This window comes from Perca flavescens, chromosome 17 (genome assembly GCF_004354835.1).
Source record: "Perca flavescens isolate YP-PL-M2 chromosome 17, PFLA_1.0, whole genome shotgun sequence".
Taxonomy (NCBI): Eukaryota; Metazoa; Chordata; class Actinopteri; order Perciformes; family Percidae; genus Perca; species Perca flavescens.
Genome location: NC_041347.1, coordinates 32,912,175 through 32,938,674, shown reverse-complemented (window position 1 = coordinate 32,938,674; position 26,500 = coordinate 32,912,175). Strand labels below are relative to the sequence as shown.

General features: G+C 43.9%; 1 protein-coding gene and 1 non-coding gene across 7 annotated transcripts in view; one reads left to right on the top strand and one right to left on the bottom strand.

The window, feature by feature from the left end:
* The window catches only part of LOC114571761 (LIM domain-binding protein 3), an 82,698-nt gene extending 63,430 nt beyond the window's left edge, over positions 1-19,268 (top strand). For 4 of the 6 annotated variants that reach the window (XM_028602934.1, XM_028602937.1, XM_028602933.1 and 1 more), the window contains 6 exons: positions 11,314-11,651; positions 12,935-13,277; positions 13,926-14,106; positions 15,146-15,266; positions 17,485-17,600; positions 18,466-19,268. In XM_028602934.1, coding sequence (XP_028458735.1) covers positions 11,314-11,651; positions 12,935-13,277; positions 13,926-14,106; positions 15,146-15,266; positions 17,485-17,600; positions 18,466-18,555 — 1,189 coding nt within the window. In that variant the 3' untranslated portion in view covers positions 18,556-19,268. Of the gene's footprint in view, positions 1-7,172; positions 7,269-11,313; positions 11,652-12,934; positions 13,278-13,925; positions 14,107-15,145; positions 15,267-17,484; positions 17,601-18,465 lie in introns of all 6 variants that reach the window. The other 2 variants (XM_028602936.1, XM_028602939.1) reach the window with 1 other exon arrangement.
* trnat-agu (transfer RNA threonine (anticodon AGU)) lies at positions 5,201-5,274 on the bottom strand. The gene has a single exon. It is a non-coding gene; the product is annotated as a tRNA-Thr (tRNA).
* Positions 19,269-26,500: the final 7,232 nt, after the last annotated feature.

Here is a 26,500-nt window from a genome sequence, read left to right as displayed (position 1 = left end):
TCTATTTAAAGATAGCGTTGCTGCTAATAAGTCTCATATTAGTCTTTAAATGCTTATTTGTACCTTATGAGTGCTTAAACTTATATTTACAATACACAAGTTGGTTTAGTGCCAAGTGCAACTTGTTACAATGTGGAGAGTCCCCCAATCCAAATCCTGCTTAGGGCCCCCCAAAAGTCTAGGACTGGCCCTGCTGTCACTAAAGGCCTATATGCCAGAAAAATGTCTTTAAAAAGGGACAAAATCATCAGAGGCGAAAGCGACAAAAGTGTCTAAAAACACGACGAAAGAGGTGTGAATCTTCACTGATCTCCCGATTCGATTCAATATCTCGATGCATCACGATGCGTCAAATACATTTTTACTATTAAAGCCATGTAGGATATTTAATTCAGAGCTTTTCAAGCTTCAAAAACCAAACATTCTGCAGTGCTCTAATACTAAATAACTTTGATACATAAAACTAAACAGCACTGAGCACATGGCACCTCCTGAATGTGTTAACACACACCAGAATATGTAAACAGAAATGTTGCTACATTACATTATAAACAGAAATAATCGATTATGAGCCGGCCGATTATCGATGCAGCATCGTCCACGTCCACGATTCCATGCATCGATTATATGATAATAATTTCAACACCTCTATGGGGAACCAAGTCCAGTTGCCTTTGAGTTGAGACGAGAAGGGCTTTTCTCTGCTAAGAACCCCCCTTATCTCTTTAGTGTGTGTTTCTATTAAAGCTGACTCACCTGCCTCACAAACACAGGACCCTGAATGACTCTACGCTGTGTCTTCTGTCTGCAGTACCAGGGGAGGAGGAGGAGGAGGAGGAGGAGGAGGAGGAGGCTGGGAGGAGGAGCAGGTACGCAGACAGCTGCTGACCCCCGGCTGCCCATCCCACCCCCAATACCTTACCTCACCTCCCCTAAAGGTCCCCATATCTTAACATAATAACGTTAAGGTTTAACTCATCTTGACCTTCTTTTAGACTCTTATTTTGAAATACAGCAGCGCACACAGACACACACACACAGACGCACAGACACACACACACAGACGCACAGACACACACACACACGCACAGACACACGCACAGAAGCACACACACACGCACAGACACACACAGACACACGCACACACACAGAAGCACACACACACACACAGACGCACAGACACACACAGACACACGCACACACACAGAAGCACACACACAGGCGCACACATGCACACACACAGATGCACACATAGACACATACACACATGCGCACACATGCACACACACACACACACACAGACACACACGCACAGAAGCTCACGCACACACACACCACACACGTGCACAGACACACACACACACACACACACACACACACACTCTCTTATTTTGAAATACAGCAGCGGTGTAAAATACCTTTACTTGGTTATGTCCATTTATACTTCTACCCTAATAATAATAATGATAAATATATAAAGAAAACAGACAACACACACAGTTTCACCAGAACTCCTTTAGTATTGTCCTATAACACTTTTTTTTATGGACATCCTGCAGCCAATCAGATTCAAGTATTCACTTAGCCTAGAAATCCAGACGCCCCCTATTGGCAGCAAATGTAATTTGCAGCAAGGGGGGGTCTAGCAACTCTCCATTGGCTTGCGAGCTGGAAAAACCAAACTCTAGTCAGGCCAATCACTATCATGTATAGAGTCGGTGGGCGGGGCTTATGGCTGCTGCTGCTGCTGGTGAACAGAGGTCTTCTGGAAGACTTGGAGTTCAGCTTTTCTTTGAGAAAAGAACAAAGAACAGCACTGAAGTCATTCTTAAAAAAGGAAGATGTGTTCGAAGTTTAAAGTTTAATCTATCAACTAGCGTTGCTCTGATTGGTTGTAGCGCTATCCTATTGCGTGCAGAGGGAATTTGAAAGACAACCGTTTGTCCCGCCCCTCAGATTGAGCCCTGACCAATGGTGAGTTCCCAGACCTCAACATCTGGATGTGGGGCTGGCTTGTCCGGCTAGTATTCACCCAGACCTTGGTATAAATATGAATATGAATGGTGAGATGCAGCGCTGCGTATATCTGGAGCTCTGCTGCTTCTCTGAGAGGACAGACAAAGCTTTTAACCTCTGCCCCGAGCGCTGATGGATGGATGGAGCTTTCTCTGCTCCGCACACTTATTTAATCATCCCTCCATTATGCACAATCGATCCCTGCTGCCACCCCCCTACTGTCAGCCCGAATCCACCGCGCCATGACTCAACATGAATCAGTGGGTGCTTTTTATCCACCAGTAAAGAGACTGAAGCTGTTTTTCCTTTCTGTCTCCAAGTCATCCTGACTCACTGAAGAAGAAATAAGACACAAAGAAATACGGTCCATATTAATGAATTCTAGACAGTATGTTGCCCACGATCAACCTCTGCTGTTAAAAGCAGTCAATCTGCAGTGATGTTTTGAAATGGAGACACATGGATGTGTTAGCTGTCGAGGTTAGCTCGCCGAAGCTGCTTGCTGGCTATGCAACGTTAGCTAATGTCCGCTAGCATACGTACAGGCTAACTATAGCCAGTTAGCTTTGTGTGTAACTAACAAAAACCATCTCGTAGGAGCGAAGTTTAACGTTTCATTCAACAAAGTTATGGTACAAAAGGAGCACTAACGCCACAAGTCTTATGTTGACAACGTGGACGCAGATATAGGAAACTCCGAAGGCAGTTGTAATATTTACCTAGCGGGCTATGCTAACGCTGTTAGCGAAACGTCGGCGTAGCGTTAGCTAGCTGTCTAAATTTTTGAAAAGCTGAACAGCATTCCCATCCAAGTAATAAATAAACACCAGGCAAATATGTTGTTACTGGAGCTAGTAGGCTAGCATCAAAACGTGAGATATCTAATCATGATATCAATCATATCTATTTGTTTACAACCATCGGGGGATTTCCCAGGTGGGACTGGCAAGTTAGCACATAGCTAGCATGATGCCTTGTATTTTCTAGATCTAGATAAGTTTACTGAACTAACGACATGATCACTGTCACTAGATGTAAATAAAACATTGACTTTCACTTGGTGTTACTCACTGACTGTAAAAACACATCTTCCTCATCCCAGTCAGTCACCATAGTTACAGTACCAGGCTGATACACGTCTCCGGGGGGGGGGGGAACACTAATACCAAAAACCTGACAAAAACTGGCCTTTAACATTATTTGGAGACATTTTTAACAATGATATACATATATTGAGTGCTATATGTACCTATTAATCAACAGTGGTGGTTAACCTGCAACATGGGCTTTAAATGCTTTGAAAGTCATCTGATCTGAACAGCTGTGCACAGATCATCTAGACCAGCGGTGTCAAACTCAGCCTCACTATGAGCCAGACTGGAAAATAACAATCACAGTAAAGGCCAGACATGTTTAGATTTTATTTCATCGAAAAAGTCAAATATCTTTGACTGTATTATTGCACGTCTCATATAGCTTTCTCACTTACAGTTTGTTCGACATAAAGCCCTATAAAGGTCGACATAAAAAGCCCTATAAAGGTTGAGATAAAGCCCTATAAAGGTTGATATAAAGCCTATAAAGTTTGACATAAAAAGCCCTATGAAGGTCGACATAAAGCTCTATAAAGGTCGACACAAAGCTCTATGAAAGTCGACATAAAGCTCTATGAAAGTCGACATAAAGCTCTATAAAGGTTGACATAAAAAGCCCTATAAAGGTCGACATAAAGCCCTATAAAGGTCGACTTAAAAAGTCCTATAAAGGTCGACATAAAGCCTTATAAAGGTTTACTTAAAGCTCTATAATGGTTGACATAAAAGCCCTATAAAAGTTGACATAAAGCCCTATAAAGGTCGACATGAAGCCCTATAAAAGTTGACATAAAGCATTATAAAATTCGACATAAATGTAACTTAGCCATCAAAGAATAAAGTGACAAAAAGGTTAAAAAAAAAAAAACTTAGGAAAAATGTAGAAAAAATGCGCCAAAACCTTCTGCAAAAGTGACAAAACTTCAGAAAAAGCGACAAAATTTTGAAAAAGTGACAAAAAACATAATGGGCCAAAATGTATGGGGAACCTTAATTGTATCTTCGGACCGGATCATAATCTGCGAGGGGCCGGTTTTGTAACCGCGGACCTTGAGTTACACAAATGTGAGAGTATTAAAAAATAAAAGTGCTTCGCAGCTAACTGACAAGCTGTTTAAACCAGGGACGCACCGAATCCAGGATTCAGCTTCTGATTCGTCGAATATTGGGCTTTTTGACGGGGGTTCTGGTTTCTGCCGAACATTAGAATTCTTTTCCCACCAAACCGAACCGTACGATTGCATTCGCCGCATGTGGCTCAAATGGGGGTATGTGTCCCCCTAGGGGTACTTTGGAGGACTACAGGGGGTACGTGTCCCCCTAGGGGTCCTTTTGAGGACTGCACGGGGTACGTGTCCCCCTAGGGTTACTCCAGAGGACCGAAGGGGGTATGTATCCCCCTAGGGGTACTCTGGAGGACTGCAGGGGGTACGTGTCCCCCTAGGGGTACTCTGGAGGACTGCAGGGGGTATGTGTCCCCCTAGGGGTACTCCAGAGGACCGAAGGGGGTATGTTTCCCCCTAGGGGTACTCTGGAGGACTGCAGGGGGTACGTGTCCCCCTAGGGGTACTCTGGAGGACTGCAGGGGTATGTGAGATATTTAACAAAATGTTTAATAGTAACCAAGGCTGTTTTTTCTACCAAAAAAAGGGGCATTTGTGTCTCCTTCTTTGGACCTATTCTTGCCTTCCTTTCTTCTACTGTCCTTCTCCTTTTTACTTTTTCTTCTTATCTCATGTTGAAGTTTTTGATACTATTTTCGACCTATTCTTGCCTTCCTTCCTTCCTTCCTTCCTTCTTTCTACCATCTTTTTTCAAGTTTTTGTCTTTTTTTACAGTTTTTGTCTCCTTTTCTCATCAGCATTTACATTTTTTTTTCAGTTGTTTAGTAAATCTATCGCTGACAGCGCTGTACTGTTCCTCTTTATATTAGACTTTTTTTCTACCAAAAATGATTAGCGCTGGTCAGGGGGGGTACTTGGCTTAAAGAAACAATTCAAAAGGGGTACATTACAGAACCATAAATCCCTCAGTTAGTTTGAGTTATTGTGGGACCACACTTAGCAGAAGCAAAGTGATGTTGTTGACCAAGGCGCTGCTGGGACTTGAACCCAGGATCTCCTGTTTACTAGACAGGCTCTTTAACCAACTAAGCTACAGTGCCTTGAGAAGTACTACCTTTACCGTTCTGTCAGACGGCCCTAACAAAAATGGCAAAAACTTTGGAGAAAGTGACAAAAATGTCGGAAAAAAAGAGGCAAAGAGTCACACACACACACACACACACAAAGGTGGAGCAGTATGTCCTGTATGTCCCTTACCGGCTAACGTATTTCAAGATGGAGCATGAATATGGAGCGTCTACCCCAGTTCATGCAAACGCAAATGTAAAATTTCCAGCCAATAGGAATACTTGGAGTTGATGGTGGAGGTAACTATTCATGAAAAAGGACAAGCTGGTTAACGGGGCAACACCGATTTAGATAACAAACAACTAGACACGTTACACACTGGGACTTTAAACTAAATGTGACTCCACTCTTTAACCTCGCAGAACACAGGAGTAGCTGCTCTACTGCTGCCTCCATCAGATAGTTAGTTCGGCTTATTGTGAGTAACCTTCAGGTTTGTAAAGGATACGTTCGAATCACCAAAGACAAAATAAAAATTGCATTTTCAACCGGAGCAATATCGAGCATTTTGATTTGTGCATGAGACGAATAACGAGCTTGATCTTTTCTCTCTTTCCTTGCTTTAACTAATCTGATCTGAACACTAAATATACTTTATATATTGTCACATGTAGGCTGGTAAGGACTGTGTGTGTAAATATATAAATTAGAGATGCACCGATTACAACTTTCTCGGTCGATTCTGATTTCCAATTTTCTTTGAGTTAGGCCGGCCGATCCGATTTTAGCCCATTTCGATTACATTGTTTCTAACCACTTTACAGCACACACAAATATGTATTTTCTATCTTGTGCCGTGCCGACTGTGCCGTGGCCACCGTGCCGGGGCCACCGTGCCGTGGCGTCCATTAACTGTCTGGTCCATTAGCCTGGTCCTACCAGACTCTGGTACACTAGCCTGGTCCTACCAGACTCTGGTCCATTAGCCTGGTCCTACCAGACTCTGGTACACTAGCCTGGTCCTACCAGACTCTGGTCCATTAGCCTGGTCCTACCAGACTCTGGTACATTAGCCTGGTCCTACCAGACTCTGGTCCACTAGCCTGGTCCTACCAGACTCTGGTACACTAGCCTGGTTCTACCAGACTCTGGTACATTAGCCTGGTCCTACCAGACTCTGGTACACTAGCCTGGTCCTACCAGACTCTGGTACATTAGCCTGGTCCTACCAGACTCTGGTCCACCAGCCTGGTCCTACCAGACTCTGGTACACTAGCCTGGTCCTACCAGACTCTGGTCCACTAGCCTGGTCCTACCAGACTCTGGTACACTAGCCTGGTTCTACCAGACTCTGGTACATTAGGCTGGTCCTACCAGACTCTGGTACACTAGCCTGGTCCTTCCAGACTCTGGTACATTAGCCTGATCCTACCAGACTCTGGTCCACTAGCCTGGTCCTACCAGACTCTGGTCCATTAGCCTGGTCCTACCAGACTCTGGTACATTAGCCTGGTCCTACCAGACTCTGGTCCACTAGCCTGGTCCTACCAGACTCTGGTACACTAGCCTGGTCCTACCAGACTCTGGTACATTAGCCTGGTCCTACCAGACTCTGGTCCACTAGCCTGGTCCTACCAGACTCTGGTACACTAGCCTGGTCCTACTAAAAAGTTGTTGTTAGGCAGTACTTTCAGTCAAAAGAAGGTCGTTCAAGTCCAGCTACATGTTCAATCTACAATGCTGATTAATCTGGTGGCAAGGACCCTAAACAATACACAACATGGGCACTGTTGGCCGAGCACGTGAAAACCGGCGAATTCCGGTCACCGACCGCTCTATCGGTGCATCTCTAATATAATCGTATAAACTACATTTCATGACTCCAGCTCCCACTGTGTCTCTCTTGCTCCTAACGCTCCCTGTGCTTTAGCCCTACTGAGCATGCTCCAGCTTCTGCTGGCTCCGCCCCTGCCGCTCTGCAGCCTCTGGACCCCGCCCATGCTTCACCTGGCCCCGCCCCTCACAGGTAACGTCACCATCTCATTCAGCCGTTTGGTGTTTAATCCATGTGTCAGTACCCGATCCATTCCACCGGCACGATCCGTTCTGCGCATGTGCAAGATGTTCACGTATGCCATGACGTATGCGCAGATGATAATACTGTTTTACGACCTGCCCGATCTGTTCCACGCTAGCCTCCAATGGCCTCCAACGGGATAGCTAACAGCTAATTCGGCTAACCGCTAGCCGACAGCTAGATTCAGTCTAAAATAACACATGCGCAGAACGGATCGTGCAGGCAGAACGGACAGCTTGATTCAGTCTAAAAATAACGTTAAGTCAAACTTAATGGGAGAAGCAGGCTACAGCTACATTAAGACTTTACAGTAATAACAATAATTACAGTGTTGAATGATTGTATTTTAAATGAGCACAAGTAGAACGGACGTAACAGCTGTTATATATGTTAACGTTTATTTTCAAATTTTATTTTGAGGGTCTTTTAAAGTTTGCATGCTGTCTCAGCTAGTGGTTAGCCAAATTAACCGTTAGCTGAACTAACCTTAGCTTCCCGGTGGAGGCTAACGGCAGACCGCTATAATCACCTAGCGGTCCGCCGAATTAGCTACACTAACGTTAGCTGGAGGCTAGTGTGGGAACAGACTGGGTAGTGTCGTAATTCCTCGTACCACAGCGCATGCGTGGAACGGATTGTGCAGGTGGAACGGATCGGGTACTGACACCGTGTCACAAACAGAGAGAGGGCCTCCCTCAGTCCGTGTTCCTGTCTGTTCTTGTGAAATGTCATCTTTTGGAGCCAAAAGTTCAATCTCTATGCAAAGTTTGCTAGCCTAGAAATCTAGACGCCCCCTATTGGCAGCAAATGTAATTTGCAGCCAGGATCAGTCTAGGCACTCACCATTGGCTTGCGAGCTGGAAAAACCAAACTCTGGTCAGGCCAATCACATCGTGTGTATATAGTCGGTGGGCGGGGCTTATGGCTGCTGCTGCTTCTGATGAACAGAGGTCTTCTGGAAGACTTGGAGTTCAGCTTTTCTTTGAGAAAACAAACAAGAACGGCACTGAAGTCATTCTTAAAAAAAGGAAGATTTGTTCGGAGTTTTGCCGACCGGATACGGCAAAAGTTTAACCTATCAACTAGCTCCGCTACCTTCTTCGTTGCTCTGATTGGTTGTAGCGCTATCCTATTGCGTGCAGAGGAAATTTGAAAGACAACCGTTTATCCCGCCCCTTGGATTGAGCTCTGTCAATGGTGAGTTCCCCCAGACCCAACATCTGGATGTGGGTCTGACTTGTCAGGCTACAAGTTCGCATTTCGCCAAGAACAGTTAATATACCCGGAAATGTCTCTGACATTTTACCGAGGATGCATCCGTTGGTAATTCGTGGCGTGTAAGAACTTGCAACATGACATCATGACTTTGCGTAAACATACACGCCACTTTCCTAAAGCCAAGTGGTGTGTTATCTGTACGCATTTTGAGCTATACGTGTGTATGTCTACGCTGTTATACAGCGGACGGCAGTTTGCAACGTCACAGCGTAAACATACACGCCACTTTCTAAAGCCAATAACGGCATACAAATTGGCGTGTCATACATACGCCACTTCATGAGATCAATCTGGAACTTGTAAGAACTTGGCAGCACCGGTATCCCAACATCTAGCGCTAATTCATCACTGAGATTTCCTTCTGGGAACTTTTTAGGCAAGAAATCAACTGTGTAGATTATAATATAGGCAGTTCTTAGACAATCCATCGCGAATTCTGGAGGATTAAAACACATTGGGCCCCCCGGGACACAGACATGTGAAAGGCCCCGCACCCCTCCTAGATCAAGGCAAGACCACCAGACTGAAACAGATACAAAACCCCTAAAACGTCCTTTTAGGGGTCAGCCCTATGTTCCCACAGACCTATGTTCCCACAGCTCTATGTTCCCACAGCCCAATGTTCCCACAGCCCTATGGTCCCACAGCCCTATGTTCCCACAGCCCAATGTTCCCACAGCCCTATGGTCCCACAGCCCTATGGTCCCACAGCCCTATGGTCCCACAGCCGAATGGTCCCACAGCCCTATGGTCCCACAGCCCAATGGTCCCACAGCCGAAAGGTCCCACAGCTCTATGGTCCCACAGCCCTATGGTCCCACAGCCCTATGTTCCCACAGCCCAATGTTCCCACAGCCCTATGGTCCCACAGCCCTATGGTCCCACAGCCCTATGGTCCCACAGCCGAATGGTCCCACAGCCCTATGGTCCCACAGCCCAATGGTCCCACAGCCGAATGGTCCCACAGCCCTATGGTCCCACAGCCCTATGGTCCCACAGCCGAATGGTCCCACAGCCCTATGGTCCCACAGCCGAATGGTCCCACAGCCCAATGGTCCCACAGCCGAATGGTCCCACAGCCCTATGGTCCCACAGCCGAATGTTCCCACAGCCCAATGATCCCACAGCCCAATGGTCCCACAGCCCAATGGTCTCACAGCCCTATGGTCCCACAGCCCTATGGTCCCACAGCCCAATGGTCCCACAGCCCAATGGTACAACAGCCCTATGGTCCCACAGTCCAATGGTACAACAGCCCAATGGTCCCACAGCCCAATGGTCCCACAGCCCAATGGTCTCACAGCCCAATGGTACAACAGCCCTATGGTCCCACAGTCCAATGGTCCCACAGCCCAATGGTCCCACAGCCCAATGGTCTCACAGCCCTATGGTCCCACAGCCCTATGGTCCCACAGCCCTATGGTCCCACAGCCCAATGGTCCCACAGCCCTATGGTCCCACAGCCCTATGGTCCCACAGCCCAATGGTACAACAGCCCTATGGTCCCACAGCCCTATATTCCCACAGCCCAATGGTCCCACAGCCCTATGGTCTCACAGCCCTATGGTACAACAGCCCTATTGTACAACAGCCCTATGGTCCCACAGCCCAATGGTACAACATTCCTATGGTCCCACAGCCCAATGGTACAACAGCCCAATGATCCCACAGCCCAATGGTCCCACAGCCCAATGGTCCCACAGCCCAATGGTCTCACAGCCCTATGGTCCCACAGCCCTATGGTCCCACAGCCCCCCATGGTGGTCCCACAGCCCAATGGTCCCACAGCCCTATGGTCCCACAGCCCTATGGTCCCACAGCCCAATGGTACAACAGCCCTATGGTCCCACAGCCCTATATTCCCACAGCCCAATGGTCCCACAGCCCTATGGTCCCACAGCCCAATGGTACAACATTCCTATGGTCCCACAGCCCAATGGTACAACAGCCCTATGGTCCCACAGCCCTATATTCCCACAGCCCAATGGTCCCACAGCCCTATGGTCTCACAGCCCTATGGTACAACAGCCCTATATTCCCACAGCCCTATGGTCTCACAGCCCTATGGTACAACAGCCCTATGGTACAACAGCCCTATGTTCCCACAGCCCAATGGTCAAATAGCCCTATGTTCCCACATTTCTAGGACATTTTCAAAATTAGGTCTTGTGTTCCTACATTTCCCTTCACTTTAAGCCCTATCCTCCCACATGTGTTAGGGTTAGGTTTAAGGGGATACAATGTGATACAAATTTATGCAAAAGGAAATGTGGAAACTGTGGGAACATAGGGCCTAATTTTGAAAAAGAAAATGTGGGAACCCATCATTTTGTATCTCTAGCAGTCGTTGTGTGTCTGTATGTGGTTGTTTTGTGTCTCTTTGTGTGTCTTGTAATGTTTACAATCAGTTAGAATAGTTTCCAGTCGGCCCTCTCGGTAACCCATCCATGGCAGGGGGTGAGACATGATTGCAAAAACCAAGTTGCATAAAACATTTTCAGTTCATCTAAAAGAAAAGTCTTGCAGAGGAAGGCTGGGTGTGTGCTCATGTACTGGGTCACATGGTTGCGTCTATGTCTCTCTGTGGTGGTTTTGAATCTCCTTGTCATCGTTTTCAGAGTCCCAGCTCAGTGAGTTTTAGAGGTTGTTTGTACAGAAAGAGAAACATGCAGCCTGAAGGCAACGATGAATCAAAATTTCCCCCGTCTCTCTCCAGCCAATACGCTCAGCCTCCTGCCATGCACCAGGCTCCACAAGCCCCGCTCCCGCAGCAGTACCAGCCAATCCCGCAGCAGTACCAGCCAATCCCGCAGCAGTACCAGCCAATCCCGCAGCAGTACCAGCAGCCGATCCCGCAGCAGTACCATCAGCCAATCCCGCAGCAGCAGTACCAGCAGCCAATCCAGCAGCAGTACCAGCAGCCAATCCAGCAGCAGTACCAGCAGCCCCCCACGCAGCAGGCCCCGCCCACTCAGCAGAGCTCCATCCAGGTTCCTCTTGGCTCCGGCCCCCCTAAGGTGGTCAGCACCGCCTGCATCTACCCCTCCCAGCCAGGTGAGAACAACCCCGAGAAAACGTAGCAACGCGTTCATTTAGACTGAACCGAGGGTGGGTTGAACCTTTTTATTATTGTTAGTTTACAGACACGTCGCTGCTGATTGGTTAAAGGTCCACTGTGTAGTGTTTTAAAGGTCCCAAGACATGGTGCTCTTTGGATGCTTTTATATAAATCCTCAGTGGTCCCCTAATACTGTATCTGAAGTCTCTTTTATATAGACCTTAGTGGTCCTCTAATACTGTATCTGAAGTCTCTTTTATATAGACCTTAGTGGTCCCCTAATACTGTATCTGAAGTCTCTTTTATATAGACCTTAGTGGTCCCCTAATACTGTATCTGAAGTCTCTTTTATATAGGCCTTAGTGGTCCCCTAATACTGTATCTGAAGTCTCTTTTATATAGACCTTAGTGGTCTAATACTGTATCTGAAGTCTCTTTTATATAGACCTTAGTGGTCCCCTAATACTGTATCTGAAGTCTATTTTATATAGACCTTAGTGGTCCTCTAATACTGTATCTGAAGTCTATTTTATATAGACCTTAGTGGTCCTCTAATACTGTATCTGAAGTCTCTTTATATAGACCTTAGTGGTCCCCTAATACTGTATCTGAAGTCTCTTTTATATAGACCTTAGTGGTCCCCTAATACTGTATCTGAAGACTCTTTTATATAGACCTTAGTGGTCCCCTAATACTGTATCTGAAGTCTCTTTTATATAGACCTTAGTGGTCCTCTAATACTGTATCTAAAGTCTCTTTATATAGACCTTAGTGGTCCCCTAATACTGTATCTGAAGTCTCTTTTATATAGACCTTAGTGGTCCCCTAATACTGTATCTGAAGTCTCTTTTATATAGACCTTAGTGGTCCCCTAATACTGTATCTGAAGACTCTTTTATATAGACCTTAGTGGTCCCCTAATACTGTATCTGAAGTCTCTTTTTTATAGGCCTTAGTGGTCCCCTAATACTGTATCTGAAGTCTCTTTATATAGACCTTAGTGGTCCCCTAATACTGTATCTGAAGTCTCTTTATATAGACCTTAGTGGTCCCCTAATACTGTATCTGAAGTCTCTTTTATATAGACCTTAGTGGTCCCCTAATACTGTATCTGAAGTCTCTTTTATATAGACCTTAGTGGTCCCCTAATACTGTATCTGATAATAATATGTAGTAGGGGGTCCCTGGTCTGTCTCTCTTTCAGCTGAGGGGTCCCTGGCCTAAAAAATGTTGAAGACCTCTGTTTTTAACAAATGGTTTTCCTCTCCTCCTTCTCCAGCTCCCGCCCCGGTGCCGGCTACCCCCCCGGCGCCGGCGCCCCCATCTGGCCCCGACTCCTCCAACCGCCCCCCCTGGGTCTCCGACACCAACTTCGCCGACAAGTTCGACCCCAGTAAGACGACCACGGGCACCGCGAAGGTGCAGCCGCTGCCCCAGGGAGCCCCCCCCCCGGTGTTCATACCCAATCCCTCCCACGCTGCCCCCCCCACGCCAAGCCCCGCCCCCGCCACTCCAAGCCCCGCCCCCTTCTCTCCCGTGGCGAGGGGCGTGGCCCAAAGGGCGGAGAGGTTCGCCGCCAGCAGCCGCACACCTCTGTGTGGATCCTGCAACAGTGTCATCAGGTAGAAAACATGAGGTTCAGTTCTTTGTATGTGTTTCTGTGTCTGTGTGTGTGTGTGTGTGTGTGTGTGTGTGTGTGTGTGTGTGTGTGTGTGTGTGTGTGTGTGTGTGTGTGTGTGTGTGTGTATATATGTGTGTGTGTGTGTGTGTGTGTGTGTGTGTGTGTGTGTGTTTTTCTGTGTGTGTGTATGCTGTGTGTGTGTGTCTGTGTCTGTGTGTGTGTGTGTCTGTGTGTGTGTGTGTGTGTGTGTCTGTATGTGTGTCTGTGTGTGTGTGTATGTGTGTCTGTGTGTGTGTGTGTGTGTGTGTGTGTGTGTGTGTGTGTGTGTGTGTGTGTGTGTGTGTGTGTCTGTGTGTGTCTGTGTGTGTGTGTGTGTGTGTGTGTGTGTGTGTGTGTGTGTGTGTGTGTGTGTCTGTATGTGTGTGTGTATGTGTGTGTGTGTTTGTATGTGTGTGTGTGTATGTGTGTGTGTGTGTGTGTGTCTATATGTGTGTGTGTGTGTGTGTGTGTGTGTGTACATTAACGTGGTCATAGGGCCAGTGTACGTCAGTGTGATCCTCCACGCCCTGCACTTTGTAGCTACAAAACTTATTTTATTATATTTTATTAATTTACCAATAAAGTAATCTAAGCCTGCCCCTGTTTTTAGGGGCCCCTTCCTGGTGGCCCTGGGCCGCTCCTGGCACCCCGAGGAGTTTAACTGCCACTACTGCCACATGTCTCTGGCTGACGTCAGCTTCGTGGAGGAGCAGAACAGCGTCTACTGCGAGAACTGCTACGAGGAGTTCTTCGCTCCGACCTGCGCTCGCTGCAACACCAAGATCATGGGGGTGAGACACTCAACTTGCCCCCCTTAGTGGTCCCCTAATACTGTATCTGAAGTCTCTTTTATATAGACCTTAGTGGTCCCCTAATACTGTATCTGAAGTCTCTTTTATATAGACCTTAGTGGTCCCCTAATACTGTATCTGAAGTCTCTTTTATATAGGCCTTAGTGGTCCCCTAATACTGTATCTGAAGTCTCTTTTATATAGACCTTAGTGGTCCCCTAATACTGTATCTGAAGTCTCTTTTATATAGACCTTAGTGGTCCCCTAGGTGGAGGGTGGGGGTGTGGTCTTGACCAACTGCCACTTTGCTCGTTTGAAAGCCATGATGTCTCTCTCTCTGTCATGGGTGGGCCAAATTCTCTGGGCGAGCAAAGCAGAGAAAGGGGAGGTAACCTTGCTCCTTATGACCTCACAAGGAGAAGATTCCTGATTGGTCCATCTGAGCTTTCATTTTCTCAAAGGCAGAGCAGGATACCCAGGGCTCGGTTTACACCTATCACCATTTCTAGCCACTGGCGGGACCATAGGCAGGCTCGGGGAACTCATATTAATGTTCAAAAACCTCATAAAGTGACATTTTCATGCCATGGGGCCTTTAAACCAATCACAATCATCTAGGACAGAGCAACGGTGCCTCTACAAAATAGCCTTTTGGTGGAACTACCCTTAAATCCAACTCATTTAAGTCTGAAGATTGTGAGAATTTTCTACACTTGTGTCCGACAGGTTATTCTCACTGCACTGACAGCGACTGATTTAGCAAACTTTAGCTAATTAAATACAAGGCACCGAAACCTGACATTGCTCCAGATCATTTAAGTTGCAGTGTGTTCTGAAATGTCCTCCCACAGACAACGTATCGCAGGTCAGCACTCGGCTACAACCTTCAGCAATAACAGAAATAATATATGATTTGTAGTACATGATAAAACACTGGCATGACTGTTTAAATTTACTCCAGGTGCAAGTGCAGTTTGACATAATTGAAGGAGAAAATGCCGCCCGTGTGACATGCTGTTTGTCACGTTTCTTTTTACAGGAAGTGATGCACGCTCTGCGGCAGACGTGGCACACCACATGCTTCGTGTGCGCAGCGTGCGGCAAAGCGTTCGGAAACAGCCTCTTCCACATGGAGGACGGAGAGCCGTACTGCGAGAAAGGTAACTTCAATTAGACCAGTCAGTTTTCACTAGGGCTGTCCTCGACTTAAGAACTTCTTAGTTCACTAACACTTGTAGGATTTAGTCGACTAATCGATTAGTTGATTTAATTGACAGAGCTGTGAGCTTTGAGAGGTGGTTAAGACTAGAAAAAGCACAATTGAATTGAATTGAAAAAACTTTATTAATCCCGATAGGGAAACTGGTTTGCCACCAACCATACAGCAATCGAACACAATACACAACTAAAAAACAAATAAACAAACAAATAATTCTGGACTAGTAGACCAATAGACCGTGATAAGGAGACAATAAATAAATAAATAAATTATAAAAGACAAAAATAATATCCAACGGTTAACAGTGTAGGTTATAAAATCTAACCGCAGCGGGAACAAAAGACCTTCTCATGCGCTCACTAGAGCACCGAGGCATTACCAATCGCTCACTGAAAGAGCTTCGGAGTCCTTTGAACAGAGGGTGTAATGGATGCCCTTCAAAAAGCAGGACAATTTTTAGTTTTGAACTAATCCTCTTCTCTACAATAACCTCCAGTACATCCTGGTTAAGACCAATAACTGAACCAGCTCTCTTGATTAACTTGTTTATCCTATTTTTGTCCTCAACAGATATACTGCCTCCCCAGCACAGTACAGCATAAAAAAGTACGCTAGCCAAAATCCCTTGATAAAAAACATTTAAGAGCTTTGTGCTGATGTTGAATGATCTAAGTTTTCTCAAAAAGAACAATCTCGACTGAGCCTAATGTAGTTAATTAACCATCTGTAAAACTGAGTTTCTCCACAATTAATCCTGCAAAAGCACCACTTTAAATCTTGTGTTTACCATAAATGTGCTCAGAAGTTTCTTGGAAATGAGTAATTGAGCATGAATAAGCATAAAAAATGACTAATCGACTAAAGAAATCTTAGTCGACTAAGACCTAAACTACCGATTAGTCGACTAATCGACTAAGAGGTGGCAGCCCTGCTTTTCAGACTGTGTTTGTTAGCTTTAGTTTAGTTTGAGTCCGTTTTCAGAGTGCGTGTCAGTAACCGATCCGTGCTGCCTGCACGATCTGTTCGAGCATACGCTGAGGATTTACGACACTACCCGATCTGTTCCACGCTTCTGGTCGACAGCCTCCACAGGCAAGCTAACGTTAGTTTAGCTAACAGCTAATTCGGCTAAGCGCTAGCTGAGACAGCATGTATTAACTTTAAAAGACCCTCAAAATAAAACTTGAAAATAAATGTCAATATACAGTGCAGGCCAAAAGTTTGGACACACCTTCTCATTCAATGCGTTTCCTTTTTATTTTCATGACTATTTACATTGTAGATTCTCACTGAAGGCATCAAAACTATGAATGAACACATATGGAATTATGTACTTAACAAAAAAGTGTGAAATAACTGAAAACATGTCTTATATTTTAGATTCTTCAAAGTAGCCACCCTTTGCTTTTTTATTAATAAGGGAAATCATTCCACTAATTAACCCTGACAAGGCACACCTGTGAAGGTAAAACCATTTCAGGTGACTACCTCATGAAGCTCATTGAGAGAACACCAAGGGTTTGCAGAGTTATCAAAAAAAGCAAAGGGTGTCTACTTTGAGGAATCTAAAATATAAGACATGTTTTCATTTATTTCACACTTTTTTTGTTAAGTACATAATTCCATATGAGTTCATTCATAGTTTTGATGCCTTCAGTGAGAATCTACAATGTAAATAGTCATGAAAATAAAAAGGGAACACATTGAATGAGGTGTGTCCAAACTTTTGGCCTGTACTGTATATAACAGCTACTTTACTTGTGCTCATTTAAAATACAATCACCCAATACTTGTCTTTATTGTTATTACTGTAAACTAAAGTCTTAATTTAGCTGTAGCCTGCTTCTCCCATTAAGTTTGACTTAACGTTATTTTAGACTGAATATAACTGTCAGCTAGCGGTTAGCCGAATTAGCTGTAAGCTAAACTAACGTTAGCTTCCCTGTGGAGGCTAGCCATAGGCTAGCATGGAACAGATCGTGCAGTGTCGTATCCTCGGTAAAACAGTATGATCTCGCGCATGCACAGAACGGATTGTGCAGGTAGCACGGATCGGGTACAGAGAGTGTGTTTGGTAGTTTGAGTCAGTTTTCAGAGTGTCTGCTGTAATAATCCTGGCTATGCTCGGGTCTTTCTATCCCTCTCTGTCTCTCCGTTAGATTATATCTCCCTCTTCAGCACCAAGTGTCATGGCTGTGACTTCCCGGTGGAAGCTGGAGATAAGTTCATCGAGGCTCTGGGTCACACCTGGCACGACACCTGCTTCGTCTGTGCGGTAAGAACCACAAACGGACAACAAGTTCACACTGGAAATGACTTCAGTTCACACACATATTACAAACGAAAACATAACAGACTAACATGTGCACGTGGGCGGTAAACTGGCCAATGAAACATGATCATTATAGCCTTTCAAGCTCTAAATTAAACTGATCCGGCCCACATATCAATTTTAGGTTCACATTTTGCACCAAACCAAAAAGACTGTTTTCAAACTCCAAATGACGCGACTCTTTGACCGATTTACCGACTTTGAGACTGAGAAACTCCCACAGAACCAGAGAGTATTTCAATATTCAGGCGATTAAATCGTCAATCATCGTTTTTGCATGATTTGCTAAATCGATATGATGGCAGGAGGAACTCTTTGCTGACTTTCTAGGTGTTTATGTTGAGCGAAGTGCGACAAAAGTTGAAAAGAGCAGAAAAAAGATGCAAAAACTTACAAAAAAAAAAGTGATTAAAACATCTGAGAAAGCCACAAAAAAGTCGGGAAAAGCTACAAAAATTACCCAAAAAGCAACATTCAGTATTACAGTCAAAGATATTTAACTTTTTTCAATGTATGCATGTGAATTTAACTCTCCATGTCTGGCCCTTGGTGGGATTCTCTTCTCCAGTATGGCCCTAAATGAAAATGAGTTTGACCCCCCTGATCTAAATCTAACATAACTCAGCCACACAGCCAACGGACGGAACACAGCACTCCACAAAATAAACTAAATATCGCATACTTATCGCGATACTTTCGATATAATATATGATATGATATGCCGAGCTAATGCGAAGCGATCCATCTGGTGGAGTCAGGTTAGGTATTTGCACCAGTTTGTAATATTAATATTTGTCGTTGTGTGCAGGTTTGCAACGTGAACCTGGAGGGCCAGCCTTTCTACTCCAAGAAGGACAAGCCTCTGTGCAAGAAGCACGCTCACGCCATCAACGTGTAGACCAACGTCACCGGGGGCCAACAGACGACGACGACGACATTTACAAGATGTGTGTGTGAAACGCAAACGTATTGCTGAATACACTTTGGTTTTCCTTTTTCTGTTTCTGTGCATTGATATGAATATGAATGATTGATTGATTGAAACGACGCTGCCTGATGATTCTGCTTCAAACAGAGCGAGAAACAAAGTCACGATGTTCTCCGTTGTCCACACACACACACACACACAAGCACACACACACACACACACATACAAAGACACACACACACACAAAGTAGTTTTATTAAAGGTTGGTTCCTCACTACGACGTTGAACAGAAACCACCGACTGAATAGACACCAAGAGATCAGCCTGTTGGTACATATCGCTGCAGATGAACCAGCATCACTGGTGGAGCTACTAACCCTTCTCTGATGTCACGTTACGATGCAACACATAACCTGAAAGCGGCTCCAAGCCTGTGATATTTATCTGAAAGCTAATATATCTTCACTGCTCCGTTCAGCGCTCAACACATTACTAGTCGTTTCCTTTGTTGTGTGGATGTTTTGAGCGTTGACGGATGATTTTTATCCGTCAATAACTGCGTTACTGTTTTGGTGTCTGAGCTGTGAGAGCTTGAATGTTTATTAGGCAGTCCTTCCAGAAAAACGCTGAGATTTTTTGTGATTGTTGCGGGCAAAAATCCTTGATTATGTGGCACGTTTTCTTAAAAAATGCGATGGAATATGCAGGATATTTATACAATTTTATGCGATGAAATTGCGGGAACTTGCAAAAGCTTACACCAACACCCTGCTTTTTTTTAACTTCATTTCCAAAAATAGCTTACAGATATTCAGTCAGTGCAATAAGTAAACAAATATGATACAAAAATATATACAAATAATATAATATTAAAGTCAAAATAAAAGTAATAGTCTAAACAGAGGGAAATAAAAGAGACAAAAGAGACTGACTTTCAAACATCGTTAATAACAGACAGCAGGAGCACTTCGACATCAGATGTTAAGAGAAAGCTTTCTTATTGGAGACCAACTTAAGAGACTCAAAGTATCAACCTCCAACACCCTGCTTTTGATGTTCACATCGCGTAATTACATCACTTTATAACGTTCCCATGGCAACAGGGGAAAATGGCTGCTCTTGTGTGAAGTAAACGCAACATTTTTTCAACTTTCTGCTAAGATATATTATTGCAATGAAAATGCGGGGATTATGAAATTGTGCAAGCACCGCATATTTTGCGCAATTTATGCGGCGAAAGTGCGGCATATTTGAAAAAATCCGCCTCCCTCCGCATGAATATGCAGACTTTGGCTGATTATACGTTGAATTATGCGATCGCATAATCGTGTTTTTCTGGAGGGACGGATTAGGGCCACTTCACGGTAGTGATGGTGAAATGAAGCTTCGCGAACCAGTGTCTTTACTTTCTGAGCTCACTAGATGGCGCTCTCTGTTCAAAGAAAAAGGTTAAATGAATGCAAATAAATGGGTTTTCAAACCCTTTGTTGAACAGAGAGCGCCATCTAGTGAGCTCAGAAAGTAAAGACACTGGTTCGCGAAGCTTCATTTGACCATCACTACTTCACGGCTCCGTTCACACTGCACACTGCTTCTTTTAACGTCTGTTTCTTTTATATCTTCTTTTATTGGATCTTGTGCACACACACGATCAAAAGAAATGATTTTTGGGGAATCGGAGACTCCGTAAAGATGTGTGCGTTCACAGATATATCCTCTCTGTTTTCGCCGTTTTGTTCTCAACCAACGTGGTTCAGACAGCAGTGTAGTCTACGTGATACCCAGGTATACGTATTATACCCACTAAGAAAGCTCCAGGATTTCCATATACCCACTTAAAAATGCCCAATGACACGCAACAACATACTTTGCAATATATTTTGGATATATTTTGAATAGTCATCTGTGTTTTTCTTCTTCACATATAGGCTAAATAAAGGTATTTCCACCGTAAATTGGTGCATAAAAGTGTGTTAGAATACAGGAAATTAAGTCGTTGATGCTCAAAACCTTCCTGGGGGAGGACACCCAGACCCCCCCACTATGATATGCTTCCTCCAGAAGGCCCATTCTGGCCCATATATACAGTATAGGCCCATATATATACAGGACAGTATACCCACTACAATACGTTAGACTACACCACTGGGTTCGGCTTAAAACGCTCCCAGGACATGAACACTTGTTTCCTGGGTGAAAGTCTTGTGTTTTCTCCTTAACTTCTTCAGGACATGAACACCTGTTTCCTGGGTGAAAGTCTTGTGTTTTCTCCTTAACTTCTTCAGGACATGAACACCTGTTTCCTGGGTGAAAGTGTTGTGTTTTCATCAAAGGTGTAAAAAGAACACACCAAGAAAGCTCCCAAAAACAGCATCAAAAACATTTGAAAAAATATATATAAAGCATCGTAGAATATATTAAAAAAGTGACGAAAAAAGGGTGACGAAAACAGCTTCAAAAAAGCATCTAAAGCATAGAAAAAAAGCGCAAGAAAATCATCCAAAAATAGCATCAACAAAGGCATCTAAAGATTAAAAAAACACAGAAAAAGGCCAAAAAACAACTAGGGAGCGCTAACTTATGAAACGCTCCTGTGGGTCGAATTAGAGGAGCAAACACAGGTCTCGTCATACGGTTTGGAGGACTTTTTCTGTAGTTATTCTCCGTTTACAGCAAACAGGATAAATAAAAACATCCTGACCACTTCTCTGTGGTGTTTTTAACAGTGTGAACAGAACCTCACTGTCTGTACGCTATTTGTGCTGCCTGCACGATCCGACATGCACATACGCAAGATTTTCGCGCTTACGCAGATGATAATCCTGTTTACGTCACTGCACGATCCGACATGGACCATCCAATCCAATCCACTTTATTTATATAGCACGATTTTAACAAACACAAGGTTTCCAAAGTGCTGCACAAAAGATAAAACTAAATAAATAGATAACACAATAAAAGCACCATGCACATACGCGAGATGTTCGCTCATTTGCAGATGATAATCCTGTTTACGCCACTGCACGATCTGTTCCACGCTTGCGCACCTTTGCACCGCGGGAATTTCATTCATTTCCACAGCGCTCACAAAGGGGAGTGTGGAGGAAAATGAAGGTCTGCAGTGACAGAAAGACTCAGACTAGTGATAGACCGATTTTATCGGCCGGCCGATATATGGGGCCGATATTTGCATTTTTACGTGTATCAGCATTGGTTGCCTCGTTCGCCGACAGTTTTTTCCCGGCATTATTTACAGACAGGCATCCACAGGCGAAAACCCGGCTAAAACACACCGTAAACAGGCCTTCATATGTAGCGGAAAAAACACCCAATCTGGCAACACCAGCCACCAGTGTCTCACCAAAAGCAGCGTGGAGGCTTCGTATGATCATTTAAACCAGTTTTATGACGAGGTCGGTGAGGATGCGAAAAATCTGACATTTCTGGGCAAACTTTGCCCACCGGCTTTCAAAAAGAAAATCTGCACTTCAGTCCCATCCACAGCAGACCTGAAACAGCACGTTGGACCGAAACAGCATATGGAAAAAAAGAACTAAAGAACAAATGAACTAAGTTCATTTTTGGAACTGTGAACTTAGTTCAAAATGTTGAAGTATGAACTATGAACTGAACTAGTTCATTTTAAAATTTGTGAACTGAACTTTGAATTAGTTCATGTAGAAAGTGAACTCTCCCAACACTGCGTATTTATGCGCATGCACGTATTTATGCGCATAACGGCTAGGAGGCAGCACAGATCGCAAACCAACACTCGCATACACTGATTACATGATTAAGAGCAGAAGGACCGTTTGGTTTAGGAACTCTGTGTCTCTTGGCTGAAGTTAAAAATGACTTCTGACACAAGTTCCAGCGGGGGGAAACATTACAAATTCAGACTCTTTGCAGCGTTTTGTGCCTTAGAAAACGCTCTGTGATCCGTCTGTCTGACCGCGTTCCGGTGTACAGTTTATACTTTGAATATTTTATACAGTTTGGGTATTTTTTCAGAGGGTGAACTTGTGTCACGGTGTGTCCCAGCATGTGGAACGAGGCAGGTTTAGTTCGTGTCGCTGCATCACGGTTTTTGTGAGAGTTTGAACTGTTTTTTTTGGTGTCGATGAGTTGAAAGTGAAACTGTATTAATGTCACATTTCGAAGGATGGAAAGAAGCTGAAGTAACTTTAAAACTCTCCTGGTTGTTGGAGCTTCAGCTGCTTCAAACATTTGTTTAAAAGGTTTTTAAGTATTTGATGAATATCTTTGTTGCAAGCTGAATAAACGGAGCGCTTCAAACACTTGAAACGTTTGCTGTGAAGTTTGTTTTCTGCCCGTTTAAAGGATAACTTGTACCTATGTTCCTATATGTTTTTCTGTCTATAAGTGACTGATTGACATTGGTCCAGTATTAAGCGAGATCGCTGGAGTCCACAGCGGAGAAACAAGCATTGTAGCTTGTTTCTCCGTGTGTGTGTGTGTGTGTGTGTGTGTGTGTGTGTGTGTCTGTGTGTGTGTGTGTGTGTGTGTGTGTGTGTGTGTACAGTTCCTGAATCTCTCTTCATTTCAGATCAACAAAGGTCAGTTTAAGAGATTTTCATCAGATTTTGAGAGACTCTAGTCACGCTCATCCAGCTCCCCGTTTCCTGGTTAGCTCTCCACCAATCAGATGGTTCGTTTGAGTCTGACTGCCGGCAGTGCCCCGCCCCCACGATTATACACGTCAAATCAACCGGAGGTTAGAACCCCGACACGGAGACAGAGGAAGGGGGACGCACATCCAGCTCAGATGTAGATCATGTCAGCTAGCTCCATAGACAGTAAAAGAAAGGCTGTTTCTCCGACTTCAGTCAGTTCCAAGGCAGGATCATTCTTCTAAACCAGGGAGCACATGGAAGTAGTTCTTTTGGAGATTATGGTGAACTAGTGTGTGTTGTAGCAGTGCTTTGCTATTGAGAACGACGTAGCATGCTAACGCTACGAGCTAACGGTTGTGGTTAGCCAGCTCATTTCGGACTGTGACGTCACAGTCCGAGCCGATTTTGACCAGCTCACCAGGAGACTGAAGGCAGGACACATTCAGAAACCATTTATTCAAAGTGTGTATGTGTGTGGAAGCACCAGAGACACAAAACAACACCCCAAATCCCAGAAAAAGTGATTTGTTCATAATTTTGGGCACAATTTTAGAGCTTTATTACATTTTTACTAAATTAAATGTTATACACCAAACAACATCACAATATACAACACAAAAATGTTTTTACAAAATTACAAGTTATACATTAAATATCACAATATACCAAAGAAAAAAAAAAACGATGTGCAAATTGGGCTATTAAATGTGCGTACAGTGCAAATAGTCCCTCATAAAGTGCATTCAAAGTCTTCATAAAGTGCTGTAGTTCGTGGATTTTTCTATGTCTTTACACACCAGAAAGGTGTCTGATGCTGCTGCTGCTAGCCTCGTCTGGACACATGGATGTTTCCCATTGATAAAATGAAATACCGTGTTAAACATAAATATATTCTGATCTGATTACAGCAAAGACAACGTCGGCTGTATTGACGGCAGAGGAGGCTCCAGAATATTTCCTTCTGGATTGACAAGGTGCAATATTAGAAAATCTATTTACTTTTTTTAAAATAACATAATCCGTGTATGGTTCGTTCATTCATTATTCGGTTTTCAAACCAAAACAGAAAAACCAAAACATTTTATGTTTTCTTCGTTTTTATGTATTAAAAACCAGAACAGAAAAACAGAAAAACCAAAACACAAAAACCATGTGTTTTTTCCTTTGGTTTTTCTGTTTAAAAACCAGAACGAAAAAACTGAAAAACACAAAAAACAATATTCTCTTTCTGTTTCTAATGATTATAATAATGGTTGGTCATCTAGGAGATGTGAACCCGCCCACTATCAGACCCAGTTTCATCTGCTCCTCCGCGCGCCCACTCAGACACAGTTTTATCTCCCACCTGAGAGCAAAGCAGAAAATGGAAACGTTTATTTTATTTCGGGGGAAGCCGACGTCTTGGGTTCAAGGCAGAAGACCTAACATCAGATCCATTTTAAGTGTTGCTGGTTTAATGACACGTTTCGGATCCATTACCACACTTCAGAGTGGACATTCAACAACTTCTAACTATACTTTGGGACTACTAGCTAGTGAAGAGCTCAGAAAAACACGCCTGCTCAACCCGCCATCTTGCCGGAACCCCGCCAGCGCCATATCAAAGGGCGGATTTTCTGGGATTTTCCCGTTTTGGTTTTAGAATGACAAACAGAAAGAGAATATCGTGTGTGTGTTTTTCCGTTCTGGTTTTTAAAACAGAAAAACCAAAGAAAAAACACATGGTTTTTGTGTTTTGGTTTTTCTGTTTTTCCGTTCTGGTTTTTAATACATAAAAACGAAGAAAACATAAAATTTTTTGGTTTTTCTGTTTTGGTTTGAAAACCGAATAATGAATGAATGAACCATACACGGATTTAACATTTATATATATCTGCATTTATATCAAAATCTTGAGACTTTCAAACATCAACATGTCATTTATTAATATGTATTTGTGTCTAAGCGACATATAAACATATTTTTCTAGTTTGTCAGGAAACGCTTCCAACACGCTTGCCTGTCACAAGAAAAATAGGCGTCGGTTCTATTTCTAGCACGCACGAGTTTTCGGCATGGCTCGAGCCCGAGCCCGAGACGTGTGCACGCTCTAACCTGTTACCATGGGAGCCCAAATATAAACGGACACGCCACACATGCAGTGTGTAACCGGCCTAAGGACCACACCTTTTATTTTTTTTCTCATTTTAGTAGCTTCTGTTCCGAAATTTCTGTGGCTTTCTCAGACATTTGTCGGATTTTTGCAAATTTTTTGCTTTTTGCAAATTTTTTGCTTTTTCCGACATTTTTGTACGATTCTTTTGTCGGATTTTTGCAAATTTTTTGCTTTTTCCGACATTTTTGCACACTTTTTTTTCGCATTTTTGTAAATTTGTTGCTTTTTCCGACATTTTTGCACGCTTTTTGTCACATTTTTGCAAATTTGTTGCTTTTTGATGCATGTTTGTTGACATGAAGCACTGTGTAAGCTCTAACCTGTTACCATGGGAGCCCAAATATAAATGGACACGCCACGAGACCAGTGTGTAACCGGCCATAGTTGGTTAAAGGGCCTGTCTAGTAAACAGGAGGTCCTGGGTTCAAATCCCAGCAGCGCCTCAGCCAGGACAGCAGTATGAAGACTATTGTATCATCTGCGTAGAAATGTTGACCCACAAGCAATTTTATTTTTTTCAGTGTTTTGGTCGTCTTTTTCGACACTTTTTTTCCAAATGTTTTTGCCACTTTTTCCGATGTCTTGTCGATTTCTTCTGCGCCTTTCGACGTTTTTGTGTTTTTTTTCAACACTTTTTTTCCTCAAATGCTATAAAATAGAATAAAACACCCAAATTCTGTGAAATTAGTCAACTGATGATTTATTTTACTTATAAAAAGCGTTGTAGGGAACCCTCCACGTCCACACACACACACACACACACACACATAGTCACACAGATACACACACATACAGACACACACACACACACACACAAACATAGACACACAGATACACACAAACACACACACACACACACACATACATACACACATAGACACACAGATACACACAAACACACACACACATACAGACACACACAGACACAAACACACACACACATGGATACACACACATACACACACACAGACACACACAGACATACACACAGACACACACATACACACCCACACACACACACAGACACACACATACACACACACACCCATACAGGACAACAGGAGTAAACAGTTGTTATGAACAAATCCGAAAACCATTTTCTTCTTCTCTGTTAGTTGAAACCTTT